This window comes from Pan paniscus, chromosome 16 (genome assembly GCF_029289425.2).
Source record: "Pan paniscus chromosome 16, NHGRI_mPanPan1-v2.0_pri, whole genome shotgun sequence".
In the NCBI taxonomy this organism is placed as follows: Eukaryota; Metazoa; Chordata; class Mammalia; order Primates; family Hominidae; genus Pan; species Pan paniscus.
In genome coordinates this window covers 27,784,362-27,794,461 of record NC_073265.2, presented here as the reverse complement: position 1 = coordinate 27,794,461, position 10,100 = coordinate 27,784,362, and the positions used below count along the sequence as shown (strand labels likewise).

At 46.9% G+C, this 10,100-nt stretch overlaps 1 protein-coding gene across 1 annotated transcript in view; it reads left to right on the top strand.

The window, feature by feature from the left end:
* Positions 1-555: 555 nt before the first annotated feature.
* Positions 556-10,100, top strand: part of RASGRP1 (RAS guanyl releasing protein 1) — a 75,397-nt gene continuing 65,852 nt past the window's right edge. Inside the window, exons 1-2 of the mRNA XM_008969803.5 lie at positions 556-776; positions 5,382-5,566. Of these exons, the coding sequence (XP_008968051.4) occupies positions 742-776; positions 5,382-5,566 (220 nt within the window). The 5' untranslated portion in view covers positions 556-741. The remainder of the gene's footprint in view (positions 777-5,381; positions 5,567-10,100) is intronic.

Sequence of the window (10,100 nt, the reverse complement as noted above, 5' to 3'; positions counted from 1 at the left end):
GCGCAGGGCACAGGGCACATGTCTACGGCCCAGTCCTGCAGACGGCTACCTAGAGACCCCAGTGCGCAGGTTAAGGCAACTTCACAACTGTCTTTCCGTTCCTTTCCCCTGCCGGACTCCGCGCTCTGATATATACAGGAGAGGCCCTGGAGGGGACAAGGCGTCCTCACTGCAGTGCTCCGAGCAGCGGCCGCAGGCAGCGGCGTGGAGGCTGCGGGTCGGCTGCGGGAAAGGGGGTCCCATGGGAGCCGCTAGGCGCAGCCCGTTTCCCGAGCTCAGGTGGAGGTCGACGGGCACAGGTGCCCTGCAAGGCGCGGGCGTGGTAGCCGGGAGCCCGCTCCTCTCCAACTCCCCTGAGACTTAACCCTTTGGCCAAGAGAGGTCGAAGGCGGGCAGGGGTGAGAGAACCGCGCGAGGCGCAGGCCTGGGCACCCGCGGAAAGGGGGCAGGTTTTGGGGAAGAGCGGCGGGGCGCCGCACGTTTCCTGCAGCCGCCAGCATCAGCGTGTCAGGTGGTTGCCAGGCGGGTGTGAGCGCGCGCGCGAGGCAGAGGGGGCGCGCTCGCATAAAGTTTGTGCCTGCGGTGCACCTCGGTCGGGCTCGCCGGGCTCGAGGGCGGGCGGGCGCCGGGGCTACTAGGCCCGGGGGGAGAGAGCCGGCAGGCGGCGGCGGTGGCGGCGGGGGCGATGCGCCGTGCCCGGCCGCGCTAGGTGAGCCGGCACCGGGAGCGCGGGCCGCGGCCATGGGCACCCTGGGCAAGGCGAGAGAGGCTCCGCGGTGAGTAGAGGCGGCCGTGGCCCTCGGGAGCGCCTGTGTCCTTTCTTGGGAAAGAGGCCCCTGCCCGTCGCCCCAACACCCCGAGGGAAGTTGAGGGCGGAGGGGGGCCGGGGTCGGCCGGAGTCCCGGGACACCAGCGCGACGGGCGGACGTGTCCAGAACGCCCGGCGCGCTGCGCCCGGGGTTTCGGGGAGGGAGCTGGGGCTGAGGGGCGGTAGAGGGGCGGTAGAGGGGCGGCCGCGAGGCCAGAGCTCGTCCGGTGAGATCTGCTAGGGCCGAAGCTCTTCGCGGAGCCTGCGCCCACCCGCCAACCTCCTCCCCCACATCTCCCCGCCCGGCATCGGGACTCCCACTCGCGGACTTTCCACGCTGCCCGCACCTGCTGGGGCGCTGGGCTCCGGCTGCGCCACCTGGTGGCCCCTCCCGGCCCTGCCCAGAACGGCCGAGGGAGCTTGCAGGGAGCCCGCAGAGGTGGCACCCCTCGGTCGCCCCTGCCCCACGGAAGTTTCCAGATCCGTGGGTCAGGGAAACATATCGCCTTCCGGATGGGAAGCTGCACTCCTCTCCCCCTCACTATGATTCTATAGAGGGTCTTGGATAACAGAAGTTGAAGAAAGAGGGACAGTGAGTGAAAGGGCTCTTGGCCAGGCAGCTTTGAGTTTGTAGCCAAAGGAGCAGAACTAGGCAACTGCATGAACAACGGCCTGGCCTCGGCGTAGGGGCTGGACAAGTTGTGCACTTCACAACTCCATTCACATCGACACTGATGGGACTGTGCCTTGCACCACCATACCCAGTAGCGGCAGGAAGCTTGCGATGCTGTACTTCCCGTGCTTATAATCCCAGGAACGAAGGATTCTTGGCCCTGTATGCACGCCCTGCCTCTCCCCATCCAGGTATCCCCTGAGGGTCCACCACTGTACTTTGCACTAGATTCAGAAGGAGGAGTTCAGCACATTAAATTGAGTATTATAAGGGGAAGAGGACGGGACTGGAAGGAATCCACGCTAGAAGTCAAGAGAGTCACCTTCCACTGCAAAGAAAGTTGTGGAAGTTCCAGTTCCCTTGCTCCATTTCATCTCTTACTTTTCTAGGCTGGATTTCATAAAAAGCTCAGCCTGAAACTGACCTCCACTGAGATACCTATGCCTGGAGAGGATTTCACCTAAACCAGTTTAGAGTTTTGACGGTCTCCTTCAGCAAACCTATGGGGCTTTGGTTACTTTTAGGCTTGGAAAACACCTTCAAGTTAATTTGTTTCTCTCGGGGTTTTGGTTTTTTCATTTACAGGAAAACATTTGGCTACTGTTTTTTTTTAAAAAAAATATGCCTTTACAGACTCAGAGGCCATTCATTCTATGGATTGTTAAAACACCTTCGACCTGCCTATAATAGAGCATTTTATAAATCCTTGTCTACTCCCATTTCACCAGAAAAGGCAGAATGATTTGAGGATTTTTCACAAGGCAACCAGTTAAGAGACTGTACAGCAAGAAAGCCAGGTTTCCTAGTCTATGGTGCAGATAATCCCCATCTTCTTAGAACTCTGAGGCTGCACTTTGGCTTTTAGTACTTTCTCTTCTCCCTGTTCTCTCATGCCCTAGTCCTCTGAGTCTCTCTGGGCTCCATACTTCCCAGATTGCTTTTGTCACCCTTTCTTCCCTTTTACTACCCTATACTTTACCCTGATCCCTTCTAGTTCTGGTAAAAGCATCAAGCTTCAAGAATCCACTTATGAAACAAAGTGGTTTCTCTTACTGGTGACACTAGGAAACTTTACCAGAATTAGAAAACAGGGCAGGATTAGGAGTCTTGAATGGTCAGTGTCACCAACCAAGAAAGAAAATGGAATTTTCCTTGGATCTGTAGCCACCTCCCCTCCACCCCTAGCAGGAAGAGCTCTGTCTGTAGATAGAGCCTCTAGTTGCAGTTGCCTCTTCTCCAAGGTCTAGGGAGAAGTATTGTGGAAGGCCTGAGAGAAGGAGACTTCTACAATGAATGACTTTATTTTTTTAAAACCTTTCCCCTACTCTGCCTTTGGTGGAGGTCTTAATGGTGACAAAGGCAGCAGCTGGGGCAGAAAGCTGAGTAATCCCAGCAGTGGCTATGTAGCCCCAGGTGTAGAGAGTTGTTAGTGCTTCCAGGAAGGGAAGGGCGCCCACCTGGGGCGCACGGCATGGGCCACAAGGGGCTGGCTTCTAGCCTGTCTCTGCAGTGGTGGCCAGGCACGTTGCTCTTCTGATTCTGGACCTCCACAGTGTAGAAGAGGGCTTTGGAAAATGACCATAAAGAGTCTGTCCAGCTCTAGGGACCTGAGGACAGTTCTGAGGGCCTGCAAAAGGAATATGGGCTGAGATTCAGCCTTTACATTACCAGTTATGCTTTTGAAGGATTTTGCTTTCATTTTAAGTTGAATTGACCTTTTCAGCCTCTCTGTGATTGTCTACTACTAATCCTGATGTTGTGAAATGTGCAGAGTTCCAGGCACAGTCAATATTTATTAAATGAATAAAGCCAGAGAGGTGCTGGGTACAAATCTCAGGTTTATTATATATGAGTTTTATAACCTTGGCTATGTCATTTACCCTTTTTTAAGATTCAGTTTCAGTGTCATGAGATGGGGATAACATCCTTCTGGGCCGTAAGCCTCAAGACAGGGTCAGTCCCCAGCACAGTACCTGCCATAGCATAGGTACTCAATTCATGTCACCATTATTATTTTGTTTTTAGAGACTGATCCAATTCTGGGGCTATCACAGGGCCTGTTTGAAAATCAATTATGGCCAGAAAGTTGAGTCCTGTACCACCGACTTGATCTTTCAGGAATTACTGCCTAGGGTTAGCAGATGCCCAATAACCAATTGTTGATTCAGTTTCACTGGACCTGCATCAGGTCAGAATAGAGCCGAGCGGCCACTGCAGACCAGCGCCCTGGAGCTAGTTTGAAACAACCTGAAGGGCCGGGGTGCCCCTGCACAGGTCTAGCTGTGTACTGAGTGGCCCCATAGTTCAGTTATACACCATCTCTCAGCAGGCTGGTTTCCCAAAACCCACATGTGCCTAGCATTTTATTTTGATCTAAGCACTTCTTCAGCCCCTTTGGTTGAGATTATATCCTGTCAGAGCAGCTTTCCCAGACACTGTCCAGCAAACTGCCTCTTTCTTCTCTGGGAACATCGTGCTTATTACTCTTGACACTCATAGAACACTTATTTAACATTTATGTAGCTTTCTTTTCATTATCTCAGTCTGATTCCTCAGCTATATTTTTGTATTAAGGAACTTCTAGACTGCCATTATGTAACAACAGCAGCTAGTATGTAATGAGTATATAAAGTACCCTCACCTAGACTATCTCGCTGTGGTCTTCTCTGGCCAATCACAATGCCTTACTCGTAGAATAAACACTTAGAGATTAATTGATGCCATTATGCATTTATCATATATAGCGAGTAAAGTTACACTTCAGAGGTACGTTTTTTTTCCTTTTTCTCTTTGCTGCTTTGGTAGTAAACTACAAAATGACCAAAGCCACAGTAGAGAGAGGAGAATTAACTAAATGCTCAAGAGAGTTACCAGCAACACTCATCACTATTAAACCATAGAAGATTATAGATATGGATCTGTGCGTGTATGTGTATTTTTTAATGGAGAAGACAATAAACTTCCCAAATCATTTCGCAAAATGACTTGTACTGATGAGGTCATGACCAGAGATAGAGCTGCGTGTGAGTAGATGAAAGTCCATTGGACTCTTAAGCCATTTCTGGATCCAAACTTGCCCTTTTACATTGAGTGCTGGAACAACGCTCTCACAGCTCTGCTTTCTGTTTCAATCAGGACCCAAGTAAGGATTTGAAAAAACGATGTTTAGTAACAAAAATGACTCATAATGGTTACCTGTATTATCAACCATGAAAAACAATATCTTAAAACCAACCAAGATTTGTAAGAAAGGCAGGACTCGCTTAAAATCTAAACACCACCATCATCACCCCTCACTTCCTGCACTTGGGTCCTCAGTCTTTGACTTCTCCCCCAAGGTCCTTAACGATGATTCTGAGGCTGCCTGACCTTGTGTAGTATCTCAGGTATTGCTCAAGATTAATGAAGTTAGCCAAAGATGATCTTGAACTCCCAACCTCAGGTGATCCACCTGCCTTGGCCTCCCAAAGTGCTGGGATTACAGACGTGAGCCACCATGCCCGGCCAAAGTTAGCCAAAGAAACCAATGTAAATAATTTTTAAGATTCAAGTCAGTGGCTTAGTAGCTGAAAAAATGTATACATTGCTGGGAGCTAAGGACTGCCAAGATAGTCTTGCCTCTGCCATTCCCCGTCAGGAACTGGGAGACAGTAGGACAGAGCAATCCTAATGCCAGGATGAAGAGCACTAGTTGCAACCCTGAAATCTCACCTTTGCTTGGGAGATGTCTCTTTAACAGCCAACCAGTAGTTTGGTGCATTTGCCAAGTGGGAGGGGTATGGCTTCTATCAGCCCAGCTCCTGAGATTAATTGTCTTATCTCCATTCCCTTCCTCTCCAATCTGCCTTCAGAGCGTGGAGCTGCCCATTTGTCCCCTCACTGCCTTCTCTCTTTCCCCAGGAAACCTTCCCATGGCTGCAGAGCTGCCTCTAAAGCAAGACTAGAGGCAAAGCCAGCCAACAGCCCCTTCCCCTCCCATCCCAGCTTGGCCCACATCACCCAGTTCCGAATGATGGTGTCTCTGGGACATTTAGCCAAAGGAGCCAGCCTGGACGATCTCATTGACAGCTGCATTCAATCTTTTGGTAAGTTGGCTAACTGCCCACAGGCATAAAAATCACTCTATTACTTTGTTCTTCCTTTAAAAGTGCTTTACGGAACAGCAATCTAGATTGTATTTTGGCTTTCAAAATAGCTTTTGAGCCTTTGAAATGTTGGAGACAGTCTGCAGAGCCTGTGGCACATGACTATGTGGGTGTAATAGGTCGTGATGAGAAGTGCAATTTTAAAGTGAGAAAAGTTAGGAGAGTTTGCATTTCCATTTTTCTTAGGATGGAGGTTTTTCTTGTGATGAAAAATATCATAAAATGATATTGTGCATCTGGTGCTTTGAGACTTTTCTGTCCTTGCCTTCTTGGGGCACATAAAGACTGTTACATGAGCAAACTTTGTTATCAAACAGAAATTGGAATCATTTGGAGGAATAAAGTCCCAATAATTCCCCTTGCAATCTGGAGGGCAGATGTGGTGGAATAGGAAAGGATTGGGTAAAGCCAGGAGGTTTGTGACGAGAAGACATTGGTTAATAAATGTTGCAATGCAGGGTCAAGGGGCTGGGAAATAAATGTGGACACGCACATTTCAGACGCTGCACTCTGTCAGCACCTTTGCCCACCATGAGGGAGGCACAGCTTAGTGCAGCCGTCAAGCAATTATCTGAAAAGATTTTCTTAAATGTGATAAGTGTGGTGTATTTTTGGATTTTTATTTGTGAAATAGTGATTGAAAAGTACTAAATATCTCCTCCCAAAAAATGATTAAAATTGATGGATTTCAATGAAATCATTGAATTCAAAGATTTCCAGCTTCCTGTTCCTCCTGTGGACCCCTTTTTGTATCCCTCCATCTCCCACGGTGAAGCAGAGGAGCCTGTGTGGCACAGCTCAGACATACCAACCCCCCCAAGCCTACCCCAACCCTGGGAGCCTCCTGGGAACCTAAGGAAGGCTTAATCAGATCCTAGGCAGCTCAGGATCCATGAGGTCTCAGAATGACGGACTAGTGGCTGTGTGTGTTAAGTGCTTGCTCAGACCTTATGTATAGAATTGGGAAATACTTGACATGTTAGGGATATTCATTTAGTACAATGTAGTACAGCATTGAACAGTTTCAACTATTTCAACGTTGGTTTGAAGTAATGGTTCTCAAACATTAGAGTGTCAGAATCACACATGGAGGCTGTTTTTTGTTTGTTTCTTTGTTTTGTTTTTCAGCACACATTGCTGGGCCCCACCCCTAGAGTTTCTACTCCAGTAGGCCTGGGGTGGGGCACAAGAATTTGCATTTCTAACAAGTTCCCAGGCCATGCTGATGCATCTGACCCAAGAACCGCACTTCGCGAATCATTGCTTTAAAGTGCTGTTTGTTGTAGACTTTTTAACTTGGAAAAGAGGAAGAATTTTTAGTATTACTAGTTTAGCATTAAATTTTCATTAGATTTCTCTTTATTTTATACTTCAATCTTATTTCACACTTTAATCATTCAGTTAAGATGAATCTAGGAGCAGAATGAATGGCTTTCTATTTCAAAATAATCTCCTTAGAAAATATGCTGCGAGGAGATAAACTAGAGGATGGTGGAGACCGGGGAGGCGCGGCTGACATGGGGCCATTGTTCATCATGTACTCCACTCTCACTTCCTTCCCAACCTGAATAAACTGCGAAGTTCCTTACACCATTTCAGCAGTCAGATTTACTCGGCTTTAGCAGGCTGCCGTGACTATTTCCTGAATAAGGATTTTTCTTCTTTCTGTTTCACTATTGAAAAAAGAGGGACGAGAAACGTGTTTATCACACCACCTTCCTTCCTTCCATACCTGTTGTGCAACTGCCGGCCGAGTTCAAGACTGTTTTTCTAATCTTCAAAGCATCATGTTATCAACCTGAAAAATACATGACTGATTCTGAAGTCCTTCCCCCCAAATAACCAAGCCTAATTCAATCCCCTTAACAGACCTTCCAAAGGCAACGACAATATATTGTGTTCTGGAATATGTTGAACTGAAAACAGTGGCTTAAAATCCCAAAGCTGTAAAAGTCCCATTGAGTCTAATAGTCTTTTATCCATTATCAAGCAGCATTGGTTAAGCCCTTAATTGTATCTGACACTGTGCTAGGCAGTGCTCAAGAAGAATTACAGCGACCAAACTCTCCCTTCCATTAGAGCTTACAACACCTGAGAAACATACTGTTTAGGAAATATATATATATATATACACACACACACACACACACACACACACATATATATACACACACATATACAAAGGACAAAGGACAGGATATATATATATATATATATATACACACACACACACACACACACACACACACACACACACACACACACACACATATATACAAAGGACAGGGTGATAAATACCGAAGGCATGCAGGAAGAGTAAGTTTTTATACCATGTAGAGTTTGAGTAAGTGCACCTCATGGGTGAGGACATAGGTCAAGGAGAACAGCCACCATTTGTTTAAGTCCCTCACGGGCCAAGGGAATGCTGCGGGAAGTCAGTAAGGTAAGATCTCAGGGTTTTGTGTATTATGTACTGAAGAGTTTCTCATCACAGTACATGAAAGAGGCAAAAAAGAAAAGACGCTCTGTGTCTGGAAGGAACAGAAGCCAGCACCTTTTGTCTGTCTCTCTTCTTGCTCTTTGGTTGACCCATCTATGGGGCTGGGACATGGAAATTGGGCTACAGAGGAAATGGAGCCAGGAATCAGCAGCAGACTTTATGAGGGAGAAAAGCCCATAGCAAAATATATGCCTGTGCTTCCGTAGGTCTCTTGAAGAGGTAATCTGACAGTGGAACAGAGTGAGGCTAATGCTTCTCCTGAAGTTTACCTTACTGCTTAGTTTCTCAGGTTTGTAGAGAAAAGTGGTGCTTTAGATTAAAGCAGTCTAGCTAGCTTTTTGTTAATGAGTTTAGATGTCTTCTCATTTTAAACCCACGAAAAACTGTACAGAAGTGTGAAGGGGAAATTATTATCATTATTATTATTGGTACTCTTTTGCCTCAGACCCTAATTTCAGCTACTCCACCCAGCAACTTGAATAAAAGAGGGAAAGAAACTGTTTTAAAGAGAAAGACTGAATAATTGTTAATTTAGTTCCTACTGCCTCTCAACCTCACCTTCTTGCTTTCAGGAGGTTTGAATTGGCTACAGCTGTGCTGTCCAATGCACTGGCCACATGTGGCTATTTTCGTATACATTTCAATTAAAGTTAAATGTAAGATTTCATTTCTAAGCCTCACCAACCATAGGCGAAGTGTGCAATAGCCACAAATGGCACCTACTGTTGGACAGAGGAGAGAGCACTTCCATTGTTGCAAAAAAGTCAGTTGGACAATGCTGGAGAGGGTAGATGTTTGTCTCAAAGGAAAAAAGGATAGATTTTCTGCAAACTGTGGGATTTGCATTTTGCTAGCATTTCTAGATAAGAGTCTGAATATTGCTTAAAGCATCATGGGCATTCAGAAGTCTCACTGATGGCTATCTCTTTAGCATTATTAACCATTAATTAGCACCCACACTGTTCTCAGAAGAAGGACTTATATTGCTTTTAAGGGCAGTGGCTAGTACATATAAATTAAGAGCACTTTCAAAGGCCTCTAGCAAGCCTCTCAGTGTCACACACAAGGTTACAGATCTGTGACTAGAAACTTACGGCCTTGAGTCATAGCTCATTGCTTTAACCATGAAACAACCCACTCCCGCCTTCTGTTCTAACCAGAGGTCATGCTTTACATTCTCAGCATATTATTGCTAGTTAATCCTCTCTTCAGCTGAGCATAATAGGGCAAATCATCACAACCTGGTTACACTTATGTCAAATATATGTGAATCACACCATCTGTTTCAGAGGTAGAAAAGACCTATGAGATCATCTGGGCTTTTAATTTTTTTCCCTTTACAAGAGGGCTGCCAGCATTTGGGGCCAAATGGAAGGCTTCAAATGTCTGAATTCACAAAGCTCTTTCCTTATCTCCCTCTCAATGCAAGACAACTTCTGACAGCATCGGAAAGAAAACTGCACACCTGCCTCAGAACGGGCTCCCCCAACACACATACACAACTCCACCCTAGCAAGCAGACCTCCTACTCCCAGCGAGACGTGGGAAGAAGCTCCATGTTTCATCTTACCTATTAGTGTGAAGGGAAATGCTTCCTAATATCTTCTATTTATGGACTGACTTATTTTTTCTTAGAGTTCCATTTGTATTGATGTTCTTTTATACTGAGAACAGCTCTGAAATAGGCAGGTCAGATATTACTCTCTCCATTGAACAAACAGGAAAATAAACCTTTGAGAATTGAAAGAATTTGCCTTGTGCCCCCAGTCTCAAGAGAGGATGTGCCGCTCCTGTTCTCCTTCCACTACCCCTAGCAGCCACTTGCAACCTGGGATGGGGCAAGCCTGGATCTCTCTCCTAAGACAGGCCTTCCTACACTCAGGGGAGACCTGCATGCCACATAGGACAGGGCTGCACCTGGTGCCCACTCTTCTGCAATCCTGGTGTCTCCCCAGTTAGAAATGAAACTCCATT